Source organism: Cupressus sempervirens, chromosome 1 (assembly GCF_028749045.1).
Source record: "Cupressus sempervirens isolate cs-2001-9-10 chromosome 1, ASM2874904v1, whole genome shotgun sequence".
In the NCBI taxonomy this organism is placed as follows: Eukaryota; Viridiplantae; Streptophyta; class Pinopsida; order Cupressales; family Cupressaceae; genus Cupressus; species Cupressus sempervirens.
The window spans coordinates 293,796,728-293,814,443 of NC_143118.1; the positions used below are offsets into that span (position 1 = coordinate 293,796,728).

At 34.1% G+C, this 17,716-nt stretch overlaps 1 protein-coding gene across 1 annotated transcript; it reads right to left on the reverse strand.

Moving 5' to 3' along the window:
* Positions 1–4,031: 4,031 nt before the first annotated feature.
* Positions 4,032–4,583, reverse strand: LOC149577265 (chaperone protein dnaJ 20, chloroplastic-like). Its single transcript, XM_089795989.1, has one exon. The coding sequence runs from the start codon at positions 4,581–4,583 to the stop codon at positions 4,032–4,034; it is 552 nt and encodes a 183-aa protein (XP_089652115.1).
* Between the last annotated feature and the right edge of the window lie 13,133 nt (positions 4,584–17,716).

Genomic DNA, 17,716 nt, shown 5'->3' on the forward strand with positions numbered 1-17,716 from the left:
TGGTGCAGGTGACACAAGTGGAGATGACATTGATGGTGCAAGTGATGTTGATGGAGTTGTCATAGGTTGTGATGATGAGGTGCCATAGGTGATGATGATGGAGCTGTCGCATGCTGTGATGACCCTAGTGCCATAGGTGATGATGATGGAGCTGTCGCATGCTGTGATGACCCTAGTGCCATAGGTGATGATGATGGAGCTATTAGATGTTATGATGACCCTAAAGGTGCATCTTATGATGGTTAGGTGCCATAGGTGAAGTAAAATCACCTAATTGTGAGCCATGCATCAATGATGCAGCCGCATGAATAGCCTATAAATCAATAGACCCCTTTACAATTGATGGGAGCACAACATGAGGCATGGTTTTTTGTGTTGTACATCTCCTCTCATGTTGTGTACCACCCTATGAGCCCCATGTCTATCCTACGTAGAGCCTCTCCTTCTATCCTGGAACTGATGGATGTTAAAGTAATTTGGCTTCTCGCCAAGGATAAACTCATAATAGAGCTTTCTCAAAAAATATAGAGGCACCTCATAATTATTACATGGTGGTAGGTCAAATACCATATACCACCTATCCCAAAAACATGATCTCATCCTAGCATAAGTGCACCAATAAATAAGAAAAGTTTTGGTTGTGTGTAATAGGGAGTTGCCAGCTATAGAATTGGTGAAAAGAGAACATATAGTACCTTCCTTTATGCCTTTATCTTTCACTTGTTGATATGATAACCCATCGACATAAAATTCACAACACCTATCCCTCCATGTACCCCATTTGGTAACCTCCCTAGACACCTCATTTACATTTTAGGCCATTTTTTCAAGTGGATTTGCTAGGGTTGAGTGGTGATCAAGTGTAAATGACTACAACCTATTGACCATTTGGGTAATGTTAGCACTATTTTGTGAGAGGCAGTTTATGAGGTCCTCTTGTGTAGTAGTTAAATGATGTAATTGTATGGGGAAAGGGTTTATAGGAGGTGGCGGTTGTTGAACATGAACATTAAGTGGAGGGTTTTGTGGTTGTGTCATGATGGGTGGAGGGTTTGATTGTGTAGGAGGTGGTCTTTCTTCTCTCCTTTGTTTTCTTGGATTCCTTGATGCATCTATATTAAAATTTTTGAAAAACAATTATAAAATTCATAAATTACAAAATTTGATTAAAAAAAATCATAAATGAGGAAGAGAATGAAGACTTACCTTGTTTCCTGGTGCCATGGATGGAGATGCAATCAAAATTTGGTTTCTATGGTAAACTTGATCGAGTTTTGGTATTCTTGTTATGGAATTCACATTGCTACTATCATTTGAGGGTATAAAAATGTCCTTAAATGCAAACAACAGTAAAAATATATACTTTACAAAATTTGATTGGGTTTTGTAAAGTATAATGGTTAGGCTTGGATACCAAGCTTGGCCAACATTTCACTTTTAAATAACCAGATTGGGTTATTGAAAATTTTTCTTTTTTTTCTTCCGGGGGGGGGGGGGAGGGGGTCGGTGGAGGGTCCACGTTTTTGTACACCATCTTGGTCCACTTACCCATGTATGTGTAATAAAAAACTAATTTGAAATTAAGTTAACTTTCTACCTTATTTTTGACTACATATTAAAGTACATATGTTTACTATGTTAATTGTTTCTAAAATGTAACTAATTTTTAGCTATAGGTCTCAACAAGTTTTTAAAGTTGTACATGTAGATGTAGGTCTGTTTTATATGTGTGTGTGTGTGTGTGTGTTAATGTTCAAGTTTTCAAGTTTGCACAACTAGAAGTTATTATAGTTTAGTTCTACCTAATGTTTCACTACATGTTAGTTATCTATATAGGTTTACTATGTTAATATTTTTTGAAATGTAATTAATTTAGTTATTTAAGTCTAAACTTAAGTTTTCTATGTTTGATGTAAAGTCTACATCTATGATTAAGTAGATATTTAATTAAAAAATACTATAGTACTCTATCTAACATTAATTTAACTATATACAAAAATTAACTAATCTAAATAACTAACTATTAAAACACCTAAAATACAACTAATTTAACTAATACTAACATGTAATAACTACAAATAACTTGGTAAAACAAAATAAAAACCACCTACCACTTATGGTCGAAACACCCTAACCCACTCCTTAGAATCCAAAAACCACAACAATTAAAATGAACTCCAAAAGCAATTTCGGTGGATTTATATTGCTCCATACCCTTTTAGTCATAATCCTTTCAGCCAAAAGGGTTTCGATTGTAACCTTGGTGGCCACGTCCACTTGGGAAAGTGCCACACACATATGGTCGATAGAGTTTCGACCGTAACCATTTCGGTTGTAACCCTCCAAGATATCCCAAAGGGTGACACAGGTTTGTGCTTTTGCCCATTAATATAAATCCTCTATTTAAAAACATCCTAGAAAATAAATAAATGATTTTAATTATAATTTCAAATTCTTAGATTATAATTTTAAAAGTAGTTTTGTTCCTTAAATTATTTAAGTTTAATTACAAACAAAAATTATTCTTTATAATCTATGAGTAGTAATAATTCATAAATTTTTAGGCAAGAGCCTACAACACAATGGTAAATTGTGAGTCTCTTACTTAATAAAATGCATCAAAGATATTTTATTTTAGGGTTTTTAAATAAATTTAATAAAGAATAGATTAATTATGGTAAGGTATGATAAAATATGTAAATTCATATTATATTAGGAATTTAAATATATAGAAGTAAGATATATATTTTTTGGAAATATATAATGAAACTAAAAATTAATGGAGAGTAGATTATTTTCTTTAAAAAAAAAATAATTTGGATATATAATGACTATTTGAAATTCTATCTAAAAAAATACAATTAATGGATAAATTCTACTGTACTATACTATACTATCTTATTTATTAGATAGTTTATTCTTTATTTTTTAGTGACTTTTAATTACTCTTGTAATTTTAAAATAGAGTAGGAAAATTGTTACACAGCTAAAATTAGGTTAGTGGTCAAACCACTAAAATTAGATTCCTCAAATTAACCTTTGATTAGATTAATTTTATAGTTACAAACAAATCAATAAGCAATAAAGAACTATGTATAAGATCTAATATTATTTCTGATATAACATTTTAATTATTTAAAAAAATTTAAAGCCAAATGTTCTCCAATACTTAATGCAAATGAAAAGAAAAATCAACAATAATAATATAATGTGATTTAATAGTAAGACATAGAGTCTTTCGTGATCATCTTTTATCACTCTTTTCTGCCATTTTATCTTTCTGTTGGGAGCTTTTGTCCTTCATTTGTTTGAGTTTCTTGGTCTCTAGTTTTCTTTCTTTCTTAGCTGTTTGTTGTCTGCTCTTTTCTTTGTGCCTGTGTTACGGCTTTTCTTGGTAGTCTTTTTTACCTACGACTTTCTTCTATTTCATGTTGTTTTACCTCTTACAAAACTTTTTTAGTTTTAACATGATGCAATTTCATATAGTTTTATGAGATACTACGAATTCTTTCAAATCAAAATACTAAATCAATTCAGCGTTGTATAAGAAAACGTAGATTTTGACTTAAAAATATGCACCTGGCAACATTTCTTTTGCATGTCCAAAAATCATGTAGAAAAATAACTTAAAGCATTGCACTTGTAACAGTGTATAAGGAAATTTGCTTTGAACTCAGCACTAGAATATTTTTGCTGTCCACTAAAAATACTCAGAGTTGTAATACATAATTGTTAGAGGTGAATAACACTAAAAAGCTTGTTCCTGGAAGTCCAAAATTTATGACATACAAATTTGAGGCATACTGAGACAATGAGACCACAAGTTCAGATGTTGACCTAATCTATCCAAGTCCATGAGCATGGGCATGGGCATGGACTGCTATTTTGTATAATATCCATTGCTTGCTTGTTTTATTTGGGCAGATTGTTTAAACATCATACAGTAAGGTTTGATTCTTAGATTAAAAGTATTAAATAGTCAAAATTGATTTACTTTTCCTAAACTTCTTTTTTCCTCTAATATGCCATATTTAAGAATAATGGTAAGTAAGAACATCGACCACTGTTTGGCTTCTTCGCATTCTTCCTCCCCAACTGTTCCTGTCCACGCCCATGCTTCTATTCAGCCTTTGAAGCTGTTCTGCCCATTGTTGCTTGCCAGCATCCCTCACACTCCCATTTCTCTTGTTCAACAACATTATTTGGGGATTGAAATGAAGGTTGAAATCATAGTCAGCCCTGAGCATGGGATCAGAGAGAGTCTCATAGGCTTCCTGAACTAAAAGAAATATCTTGCTTGATTCCTCTCTTTCACCAGGTGGGCAAACATCTGGATGGTAAATTCTCACCTTCTCTCTATATGCTTTCTTCAACTCGCCCAATTCCACACATTGAGACACAGACAACACATCATAAAATGTGTTGGCCCCCTCCATTAATGTACAATTGTTCACAGCCCTTATGCTGAGCTTTCTCCTCCTCAATGAATAGCTTGTGGGTCTTGCAGAGAGAGAATTGCTGCGTGAGTGAACAAAAGCATGGAGATCTGGTAAGGAATGAGTATGAAATGATAGCTTAGCCATATTGTTGGTGATGAAGATAACAACCCAAATATAACTAGCTCCACTTGATTGGAGGAAAGCCAATTACTGCCCGTACAAAAAGGATTAAATGCTTATATAAACTTGTAAATCTACACCCTTTAGCGGAATGAAACATGGCATTTTCGATGTAATCTCGATTCAAATCTTCATCTCAGTCCAAAAAGAATGGATCTTTACCATGACATTTTTTTTTTGTATTTGGTTTATTTCAATTTTTGGTGTTTTCCTGAGATGTTCCGATTCGGTCGATATATTCAAGAAACGTGGGAGCGACTAGCAAGGAATGAGAAACACCATGGACAATTTTCTTTGTTGTTTTGGATAAGTCGTGCCCATTTGTTTTGGAGTCGATATATTAATATAACCAGATTAATTCTTCACCATATAAATGTGAGAGTGATAAGCAAGGAATTTGAGATCTCAAGGACAATTTTCTTTGTTGTTTTGGATAAGTCATTTCTATTAGCTTTGGGGATCATGCATTTATATCTCTAGATTAGAGCTTCGTTTATATAATCGATGGAGTTAGCTTATAACTAGATTATATCTTGACCATATAAATGTGAGAATGATTGGCAAGGAATTTGAGATCTCAAGGACAATTTTCTTTGTTGTTTTGGATAAGTCACGAGCATCAGCTTTGGGGATCATGCATTTATATCACTAGAGTAGAACTTTGTTTATATAGTCCATGGAGTCATATTTGAATGGGATTCAACCTTACATTGTTGTGATATTATGTTGGTAAAGATGTCAAATAAGCAAAATTCCATATAATGTGGATAAGTCGATTTGAAAAGTCAACTATAATATATTGAGAGTCCAAAACATTCATTCTTCCACTAAATTTACATAAAAAACATACAATTTGATCTCCCGTTGAATAGCATAAATAAAAACATAAATTGCATCACATGCTAAGAAGTACATAAGGAAAGTTGAGCTATTGCTGAAACATGAATGTTTACATCAGACATAACAAAAGTTCAAAATACATGAAGTAACTGACCAAAAATTGACATGTCATCACATGACTAAATAAATAAATAATACATCCAAGAAGAATGTCAACCTGCATGATGAACATTGCGCAATGAGTATATCAAATAAGTACAAGATCATGATATAACACAAATACATTAAAAAAATATTTCATTAGACCTATGTCCATCTGCATGAATCATTGTCTCCAAAGTCTTCAGATCTAAGTCCATTTGCACAAGTCGGGAGAGTCCCCTGGGATTCTTCTTGACACAAATTAGAACTCCCTGACCCTGTTTGAGAAACCTAGCAACTCAAACGGTTAGATCGGATGGATTTGGTGCAGCCAAGTGCCTAATTCTACATGCTCATATGCCTAATAGAAAACATACACATAGATGTGGTAGGGAGAAAATAAATATAACCATGTATTTCAAACATATGCATTTAATTTATCAGCTTGGTCAAGTATATAACCAGTCAAACAAGTATGAAACTAGCAGGTAGAAAGGAAGAACACATAATCTTTCCCATGAACTATCTTTCTCCAGTAAGCCCACATTCAACACCCTCCCATATTACAACAAGTAAAGGTTGCCTCAATTTCATTATAATTTCCTTACATAAAAAGAAATGCTAGAGTATTCAACCTTTCTAAGTACATGGATAACAAAAACAACTTCTTCAATATATAATGGATCATTCCTATCATCATTAAATCTCAACTCATTTGGTCTACCATGCTACAATGGAAAAAATATTTTCCGTCAAAACTTTCACTCTCAAACAACTATATATGAATCAATTACCATTTTCTACCGAAAGTTTCATTTTTAACTTGTAAAACAGATTTATTCAGCATCTGATATCATTTCTAAAGTAGCTAAAGTCATATTCTAGAAAAAAGAAATGAAACAAAAATTAAATATAAACATATTTATTATATCTTTTCTAACTCAAGATGATGGCAGATGCTCATCAAAACCTAATCACAAGCAAGAGATTATACTACTATCTTGACATAACATCGAAAATAAAAACATTGCCCATTGAGCTAATTTTCTAAAGATTATTACATACATTTCCTATTATTTATGTTGATGGGTATTAATAAAATGGAGAATCCACCGTTTTACTACAAGTGAGATAACTGAAGTGTTATAGGATTTCTCGAGTGGAGAAGCTATGCACCATTACTCTTATGGAAAATCTTCCTACATATTTTACTTTAATATGACCAAGATTAGATTAGATTAGAACAGAACATTTGGACTCACTCAGAATTCCTAGAAAGAGTCTAGTGAGCATGTAAGCTTACATTTAAAAAGCGTCTCTATGCTAATTCAACCCATTTGTGAAAGGCGGATAATAGTTGAAGAGGATAAAATCATGTCTAAGACTCCACTGAAAGGTTGTAACAAAATGTAACGTTTTGAGAAGTGTGTTTTTCTTATTTCATAAAAGAATAATGTGGGAAGATATCAAACTCTTCCTAATGCATAGAAACCATAAGCGGCCCATGCTTACTAAAAAAACTATGATGAACTCTTGATTGAATTAAATAGCAATAGTGGAAAAGGACTATGTTGTAAGAGTGTGAGAGTATATATGACTAGGAGTAATTAATTACTATGTTGGCAACGGGAATATGAGTGTAACAGGTATACATAAATTCTTAAAATTTTGAATTTTCTTTTTGGGTTTACCAAATTGGAATTGTAAATAGGAATACATATTCCAATTTTGGCTCAAAAATGAGCACTTATAATTCCACCTAAATAGGTGGAATTGGAATACGTATTCCTATTCCAGTTTTATTTACTTTAGAAAACATAAATTTTTGGGTCTGTAAATTCCCCATCAAGTTTTGACTGAACTAAAAAAGAATATAAATATGTATTCCCATTTTCTATTCCAGAATAAAAATTCCAATTCTAATTCCCATATTTCTATTCCCGGAGCCAAACAAGCCTAGTGAAAGACCCCCTCCTCTAATCTAAAGCTTATAGAGCTATCACAGTAAGAGTTGCACTTTTTTCCCGAAATGCAGCTCCACTATGTTTCAAAACATGATTCTTATTCAAGTATGTTTCAATGGGTAATCAACTCAAAGAAAAAATTTACTACATGAAGCTTTGATTTTTTAATCCAACAAAATAAAAAGATAGTGGTCATTATTGTTTTGCTAGATATCTAAAACAAAAACTCAAAAGAATTAAATACCAAAGCTTCCAATACAGATTATTCCCCTTCATTTTACGATTTTAATTAATTAAAACAAAGATAAAACTCATGGCTTTCTTTATATACAGAACTGATTAAGCTGTATATATTTTCTTTACCAAAATGAAAACTTAGAAGATAAAGGGGACGTTGGAAATCTAGTTGTAAACAATTACCTATGCACACCATTCCTATTGAGTCCTCATTTTCTCTTAGAATGTGCGGCGTATGACAACCTTTGATCTCTCTATGATGTCATCTTGAGGCCAGACAACATGCATAGTTTATTTGAAGTGAACAAGATAAAGCAGATTATTGGTTTTTTGGTTAAGATACATACTAAATGATTAGAAATGGAAAGGAATTTGAAATTTACCTAGTGTGGTTGATCTTCGGTCCTTTAGACTACTATGGTCTCATGGATGTCATTAAAAAACATTCATTCATTCATTCAAATAGTCAGACTCACTCTAGATTTATGCCCAAGCAGCAAATGAATAATTCTCTAAAAAAGATGAACCAATCTCTCTCATGTTCATGTCATCACTGCTTCCCAAAATGCTATTATCTTCCCCAAGCTCGAAGACATCCACCGTTGCCTTCACCGCATCACTTCACACTTTCTACTTGTGAAGGCATGCATTGGTCATGCATTGAATACATTCTCAACGGAGCTCTAGTTCCACTATAGAGCTCAGTTCTAGTGCATGTCATCTTAATTTAGATTGTTTTCTTTATTTATTTCATGCTTAATAAAATTGGATGTTACAATTAGCCTCATAGGCATTGGTTTTAATTATTTGTTAATTAGTTTGCATAATATGCAAAACCCTAATTTTCATACAATCTCTTTGCATGTTATTGCTTAGGTTTTCTTTATTGTAGTTTTTACCGTCTTCCTTGATCAGTAGTCAAGATTAAGTATTTTAGTTTGTCTTTTTATTGTACTCTTTAATTTTAGAAATATACACATTCAATAAAAATAGAGTTTTTATTTTGATTTTGGTTGTTCATTGTTTATGCTCTAATTTTTTTCTTTTGATTATCAGTATAGCATAAGAGCTTTTATTTTAAAGTTTCAATTGGTATCAGAGCAAGTTTTAGAATATTGCTCTCTTGCAAGCAGATCAATGGTTTTTTTCAAGATCTTTTAGAATGGAAAATGGTAGCAACTTTCCATTCCAACTTTCATTGTTTTCTAGAGACAACTATGAATATTGGAGTATCAAGATGAAGACCCTACTATTATCTAAAGATCTTTGGGAATTAGTAGAAGGAGGATGCATTGAGCCTATCGACCTGAATTCTTTAAATGCCTTAACACAAGCTCAACAAAATCAGTTGAAAGAAGACAAGAAGAAGAATAATTGAGCTCCTTTCCTCATTCAAACTACATTGCATATGTCTATTTTCCCCCGTATAGCCGGAATGACAAAGTCGAAGGATGCATGGGAAGCCCTTCAAACAACATACCAAGGATCTAGCAAGATAAGATTGGGGAGACTTCAAACCTTTCAAAGAGATTTGAAAAATTTAAGGATGAGAGAAGTTGAGTCCACTCATGAGTTTAATACGAGGGCTCAAACTATTACGAGGGCTCTTAAAACTCAAGGGGAAACTATCCAGAGCAACAAAAAGTTGTAGAGGAAATTCTAAGATCTCTTCCTCCAAAGTTTGATCCGGTGGTCATAGCCATGGAACTATGTAAAGATATATCTACCTTCAAAATTGATGAGTTGATAGGCTCTTTGCATTCACATGAAGAGCACATGCAAAGTTCAACAGAGAATCTAGTGCAAGCCTTCCAATCAATAGTCAAAATTGAAGCAAAACCTATAGCCCCTTTTCAATCAACAAAACTCAAGGGGAGTCTTCTACATCAAGAGGACATGGTAGAGGACGAGGAAAATGAAATAATCAAGGAAGAGGAAGGAGTTATGAGGATCGAAGAAGCATCTACTGCAGATATTGTGAAAGGTATCGACACTATCAATTTGAATTTAGAAAGAAATAATCTGATTTGAATAAGTCAAGAGCCAACTATACTAAAAAAACTCTTGACGATGTAGAGCACTCCACGTTCTTTACATACAATTTGGCAAAAGAATCTCAAAAGGATGTATGGCTTCTTGATACTAGGTGCTTAAATCATATGAAAGGTAAATCTGATCTCTTTGTCAAATTAGATGAATCTATGAAAAGTCAAGTCAAATTTTGTGATGATAAAGAGGTTGATGTCATGGGAAAAGGTACCCTTGCTATGAAAACTAAGCAAGGAGAAATTACTTATATTCATGACACCTTGCATGTGCCCAAGTTATAGCATAATCTTTTGAGTATTGGGCAACTTGTATTGAAAAATTATAAACTTGTTTTTGAGGATAACTGTTGCATTTTTTTCATAAATCAGCTAACAACCATCTTGTAGAAAATACTTGTATGATAGAGAATAGATTGTTTCCTCTCATTTTGGTTTTTTCTAATGTGCATGCTCTTGAGGCAACCACAAATGATTCATGGTTATGGCATCAAGGGTATTGTCATTTGCATTTTTAGGGCTTAAGTTTCTTCATAAAAAGGACATGGTTAAAGGACTTCCTGCCATTCAGGAAAAAGAAGAAGTTTGTTCAAGGTGTGCTCTTGGTAAGAAATATTGAGAAATTTTTCTTGTGAACGAGTCATGGAAGGAAAAATTTCCTCTAGAGCTTGTGCATTCTGACATTTGTGATGCTATGCAAGAGGAGTCCTTGGGTAAGAATATCTATTTTTTGACCTTTATTGATGATTTCTCATGCCACACATGGGTTTATTTTCTTAAGTAGAAATCTGAGGCACTTGGATGCTTCAAGCATTTTATAGCTATGCATAAAAGAAAAGTGGGTATTCCATTAAAATACTTAGAATAGATAGAGGGGGAGAATTCATCTTCGAAGAGTTTGTTGATTTTTGTGACATGCATGGCATTCAAATATAGCTTACGGAAACCTTTACCCACCAGCAAAATGGTATTGCAAAAAGAAAGAACCATATCATTATGGAGATGGCATGAATTATGCTAAAGTCTAAGAACCTTCTAAATTTTTTTTGGGGAGTTTTAGTGGCAACCACAGTTTATATTTTGAATTGAAGCCCAACAAAAGTGCTTCAAAATATCACTCCAAAGGAAGCTTGGAGTGGACACAAGCCCTCAGTAGCTTACTTTTGTGAATTTAGTTTCCTTGCATATGTTCATGCTCCTATTCAAAAGAGGAAAAAGTTGGATGCCAAATCCCAACCTTGTATCTTCGTGGGGTATGACAATGGAAGAAATAAGTTCAACAATCTTCGTTATTCATCATGGGTAATGAATATTTTCAAGTCCTTCATCTCCCCACAAGCTCAAGTGGAAGCTTAAGTCCAAATCCACCAAGTTCACCAAGTTCCTCTTTAGGTGAAAGTTCAAACTCACAATCTAGTCCAAGTTCCTTAGAAAAGGTATGAAGTTTAAATGAAATATATCAAGAGTTCTACTATGGATTCATTTTCTAACTTTACATTGTTAAGTTCCATTCAGGTTGAACCTTTTGCGTATGAAGAAGTTGTGACAGAACCAATATGGATTGATGCTATGAATGAAGAGATGCATTCTATTGAGAAAAATGATAAATAGGAATTATTTCCATTTCCAAAAGACAAAAAGGATTGGTGTCGAATGGATTTACAAGGTGAAATATCATGTTGATGCTTCTGTGAAAAGTCACAAATCTAGACTAGTTGCCAAGGGATTCACACAAAGACCTGGAGTAGATTATTTAGAGACTTTTGCTCTAGTTGCCCGGTTTGATATAGTTAAAATTATATTGTCTATTGCTGCTCAAAACAAGTGGCCAATCTATCAAATGGATGTAAAATCAGCTTTCCTAAATGGTTATATTGATGAAGATATTTATGTGGATCAGCCTATTGGCTATAATTTTTTTGGAAAAGAACACTTGGTTTACAAGTTGAAAAAAGCACTCTATGGGTTGAAGCAAGCACCATGTACTTGATATGCATGAATTGATAGTTATTTCTTGAAGAAAGGATTCATTCGAAGTCCTCTATATCCAGCATGTTGGTAATGATATTCTAATTGTTTTCCTTTATGTAGATGATCTCATTTTTATAGGGAATAGCCCATCTCTCATGTAGAAATTCAAAGAAGAAATGAAACAAGCATTTGAGATGTTAGATCTAGGACTTATGAATTATTTTCTTGGGGTAGAGGTACAACAACAACTTGACCATACATCCATTTCTCAAACCAAGTATGTTGCTGATTTACTAAAGCAGTTTAGAATGATGTCATGCACGGTAGTTGCTACCCCTATAGCCCTTGGCGAAAAGTTAACCAAGGATGATCCAAGTCCCCATGTTGATCCTACATTATACAAAATTTTGGTTGGGATCCTCATGTACCTTACTACAAAAACACTTGATATTATGTATGTTGTGAGCCTTATCTCTTAATTCATGCAAGATCCACATGAGTCTCATTGGTGAGCTGCAAAAAGTATCTTAAGGTATGTGAGTGGTACACACAATTTTGGTATTCGTTAAATTATTCTTCAAATGATAATTTTTAGCTAGTTAGTTACACGAATTTTGATTGGGCTAGTTCAATGGATGATCAAAAATCAACCTCTAGTTATATTTTCTCACTTGGTTCTAGAGTTGTTTCATGGAGTAGTAAGAAGTAGACAACCACGGCTCTCTCTTTAGAAGAAGTAGAGTATATTGCAGCAATAGTAGCCACTTGTCAAGCAATATGGATTCGAAGGATTCTAGAAGATTTGCATTTGGTTTGAGAACATCCTACAACTATTTTTTGTGATAATAATATTGCCATTGCAATGACCAAAAATCTAGTGTTTCATGCTAGATCAAAACACATTAACATCCGTAATCACTCCATTTGAGATTTGGTTCAGACCGGTATAGTGGAGTTATAGTTTGGGCCCAACCTCTAAGAAAGTTGTTGATATCTTCACCAAAGCTTTCACTACTACTAGTTTTACTTCCTCGAGAAATCAGCTCAGTCTCATTCCCATTGTTCATGAAGGGGGAGATTGAAGGCATGAACCACCGCCTTCATCACATCACCCTGCACTTTTCACTTGTGAAGGCATGCATTGGTCATGCATTGAATGCATTCTCAATGGAGCTCCAGTTCCACCATAGAGTTTAGTTCTAGTGCATGTCATCTTAATGATGTAGTGCAAGGTAGGAGAATACCCAAAGGAGATGTCTTAGCCCCTAGCAATATAACCGCATAGCAAAAACACAACAACAAGAAGCAATAGTGCAAGATCTGATACCAAATTACAATTCTTGATTCATAGATATATAATTGATTACATGTAATATGCCCAGCTATACGACCTTCTGGGTTAGGACCAAATACAACAATAGCAATTACAAAATTAGTTTTGCAAGATCCAACAAGATCCAACTTACAACCAATCTCAGCTAGTCTAGATACACAACTGGATAAGAACATCAAGAATAATGCACACTTGTACCTGCAGGTCCACCAAGAGATCCTCTAGTTCCTAAGCCGTAGCTCTAGCTCCTCAAATTCACATCTATCCTTCATTCCATCCCCAAACTCAATGACTAAAAGACTCCACAAGACCCCTAATTATACCAATCTAAGCCACAAGTCAGCCCACACAAATTAAATACAAATGCATAAAGTAAATGTCACAAGTTGGCCTGCAACAATAATTAAATGTCCAAAAATTGATATCCGAGTAAAATTGCAATATCTCCCAAGTTTGATTAAATTAGAACTCATTCTTTGAACCGTAGGTATAAATATAGGTCCTCTAAAACTCCTTAAATTTTCAAAGGCTGATTCCCCAAGGAAAAGTGCGCATCCATCTTGAAAGTCACACACATCAAACTGCTATGTGAAACTACCAAAAATCGATACTCTGAGAGAATCACCATATCTCCCAACCTATAATGAATTATAACTTATTCCCTTAATTAGAGATAGTACTATAGGCCCTCTTCAATCCCTAAAGTTCTCAGCCTCTCATTCATTAATGATAATTATTTATACAACCTGAAATAGACACCCAGAAAATAGAAAAAATATAGTTTCAGTAGCAAGGTTCAAACAACTCAAACTTCAACGTAATCCATCTAATCTCTATGCAATCCTGAGGAAAGGTTCCCCAGTGTGTCTCCAACACATCCCTAACCATGAAAACACAATTGTACCAAAATCAAAGCTTGATTCTCCTCAAAACTTGACCAAAATCCCTCCAAACATGCAAGATTGCAAGAAAGCCTAGGATGCTCCTGCATCAGACACCCCAGGTTTGAAAAGATGTTCTAGTAACTGGAAGAACATCTTCTAGGATTTAGTACATAAATATGAAATTGGTTCTTCACATACACATCCTCCAAGTCTTCAACTTCTACACTCTTTCCCTTTTCTTCTTCTTCTTCTTCTTCTTCACATCCACCATAGGTGCTCCATAAGTCTGCTTTCCATTCTGATCTCCAACATTCTCAGAATTTTCCAACTCAACTTGGTTTCCAATACTCAGGTTCCTCCTACCAAGCTCTTCATTCTACAAAGGAATCAAGGAAAACTTCATACCACCTTTCTCAATAGTAAACACATTCCTAACACAATCATGCACAACACTGCAATCATACTACCAAGGTCTACCAAGTAACACATGACAACTGTTCATATCCACAATATCACACAACACTTGATCTTTATATTGCCCAATCTAGAAATCAACAAGGCATTTCTCCCTCACTTCCAAAGCATGCTCACCTTGCAACCAACCAATCCTATAAGGATAAGGATGTCTCATTCTCTTCAAACCAAACATCTATTTAGCAACAAGATTATCAGTGCTACCACCATCCACAATAACCTTGCAAATTTTTCCACTAGACTTACAACAAGTTCTAAAAAAATTAGTTCTCTGACAAGAATCCAATGTCCTCTCACCAATTAGTACTCGTCGAGCCAACAAACTTTCTCCTTGCTTAGGCTAACTATCCTAGATTGTAACCTCATTCACAACAACAGTTGTCCTCCCAATCAGACATTCAAAAGATCTATGCCCTTCTTGACCACACTTGAAAAAATTACCTCTAAACCCATCTCCACCTATCCTTCTTTTCTATTCAACAGGTTTTGGTTGACCTTCTTCTTTTGTTTTAGCTTGTGTCGAACTATCCTGTTTCTCCTTAACTTGAGAACTACCTTAATTCTTCCTCTTTGGCTTCTCCTCTACTCTCAAAGCATATTGATAAGCATCCTTAGCTGATGAAATATTTAGCATACCAACCTCATCCTAAATATTGAATCTCAAACCATTAATGTAGTGTGCTACCTTCTTCTTTGACAATTCTTTATGCCCAAACCGAATAGTCAACATGTAGAACTCCTGTATATAATCTTTTAGAGTCATATCCTTTTATTTTAGATTTTGCAACCTCTTAAAAAACTCAAGTTCATAATCATTAGGAATGAAATTAACCTTCAATTTAGCCACCATCGATTTCCATTTAGTGATCTTCATTTCACCTTCCTCTTCTCTATCTCTTTGTAGTTCTTTCCACCAAAGAGCAACATGTTCCTTTAGCTTATTTTGTGCCAACCTCACTCAAAGTGGATCCTCAACATCCTCAAGCTTAGTCTTCCAATTCACCAATCCAATTAATCAAGTCTTTAGGATTCAAAGTACCTAAAAAATTAGAAAGCTCCATCTTATGCTTCAGCTTCAACTGAGATCCAGGCCTAGCAAACTGACTAGCCCTAGTTTCAATAGGTCTTTCCACACAATCAACTCTATCCTTAGTACTAGATCCAGTAGCTTCAAATTCTTTAGCAACTTCCTCATAACCATATTCAGTACCCACATGCCTAGGTACACCACCTAAAGCACTTACAAGTTCAACAATCATGTCACTCTTCATCAATGCAATCTCAAATCTGAACTCTGCTCTCATTTTCTCTAAGATCTATTCTTCTACAACATCACTAAGATCATTAATTTCCCTAGGGTCTAATCATGTTGGAGGCATCTTCCAAAATTTTATCAAAACCTAAGAAAAAAATCCACCAATCTAGAAGATCAATCAGCCACAAGATCAACCTTCTTTGCAAATCCTAGTGCAAACTACCTCAACTTTGGTGATCTATCTACGCACTTAGGAACAACCTTCGCTCTGATACCATCTGACGCAGTGAAAGGTAGGAGAATCCCCAAAGGAGATGTCCTAGCCCCTAGTAATATAACCATGTAGTAGAAACACAACAAGAAAAAGCAATAATGCAAGCTCTGATACCAAATTACAATTCTTGATTCATAGATATATAGCTGATTACAAGTAATATGCCCAGTTATAAGGCCTTCTGGGTTAGGGCCAAATAAAAACATAAATTGCAAAATTAGTTCTGCAAGATCCCTCAATATCCAACTTAAAACCAATCTTAGGTAGTCTAGATACACAATTGGATAAGAACATCAAGAAGAATCCACATTTGTACCTGTAGGTCCACGAAGAGATCCTCTAGTTCCTAAGTCATAGCTCTAGCTCCTCAAATTTGTATCTATCCTTCATTCCATTCCAAAAATTAATGACTAAAAGACTCCACAAGATCCCTAATTATACCAATCTAAGCCACAAATTGGCCCAGAACACAAATTAAATACAAATACATAAATTAACTGCCACAAGTTGGCCTTCAACAATAATTAAATGTCTAGAAATTGATATTCGAGTAAAATCACAATATCTCCTAGCTCTGATTGAACTAGAACTTGTGCCTTGAACCACAAGTAGAAATCTAGGTCCTCTATAACCTCTTCAATATGAAAGGCTGATTCCTAAAGGAAAAGTGTGCATCCATCCTGAAAGTCACACACAATAGACTATTGCAAAAAATTGCTAGAAATCGATACTCTGGGAAAATTTTCATATCTCCCAACCTATTATGATTAAGAACTTTCACCCTTAATCAGAGATATTAATCTAGGAAATCTTCAATATTTGAAGTGCATAGCCTCTCATTCAATAAGGATAATTAGTAATATAGCCCGCAACAGGCACCCAGAAACTAGAAAAAACATAGTTTCAGCAACAAGGTTCAAACAGCTCAAACTTCAACTTAATCCATCCAATCTCTATGCAATCATGAGGAAAGGTTCCCCAATGTGTCTCCAACACATCCCTAACCATGCAAACATAACTCCACCAAAATCCAAGCTCGATGCTCCTCAACACTTGACCAAAATCCCTCCAAACATGCAGGATTGCAAGAAAGCCAAGGATGCTCATGCATCACTTAATTTAAATTGTTTCTTTTATTTATTTCTTTCTTAATAAAAATGCATGTTACAATTAGCCTCATAGGCATCTGTTTTAATTATTGTAAAGTAGTTTTCATAATATGCAAAACTCTGATTTTCATGCAATCTCTTTTCATGTTATCGTTTAGGTTTTTTATTGTAGTTTTAACTATCTTCCTTGATTAGCAGTCAAGGTTAAGTGTTTTAGTTTTTCTTTTTAATGTACTCTTTAATTTCAGGAATGCACATTCAATAAAAATAAAATTTTTATTCTTATTTTGGTTGTTCATTGTTTATGCTCTATTTTTTTATTTCTTTGGTTATCAGTATATAGCATAAGAGCTTTTATTTTAGATCTTCAAAACTTGACATGTGTGTAAAGCATTCTCCCTTCCAAAAGATAAAGAAGTTCTCCTTCCAATACCACTACCACCCATTCATTAAATCCTAACTAATTTTGTTGTTGTAGCTTTAAAGAACCATGGCTATTTATGCACCAGTTGTAGCATGCATTTATTATCTAATTAAATTATCAATCTCAAATCCCAGTGTAACAAACTT

What these genes read in the sequence shown, in the direction of transcription:
- LOC149577265 (XM_089795989.1), bottom strand. Translation starts at nt 4,583, where the DNA reads ATGGCTAAGCTATCATTTCATACTCATTCCTTACCAGATCTCCATGCT.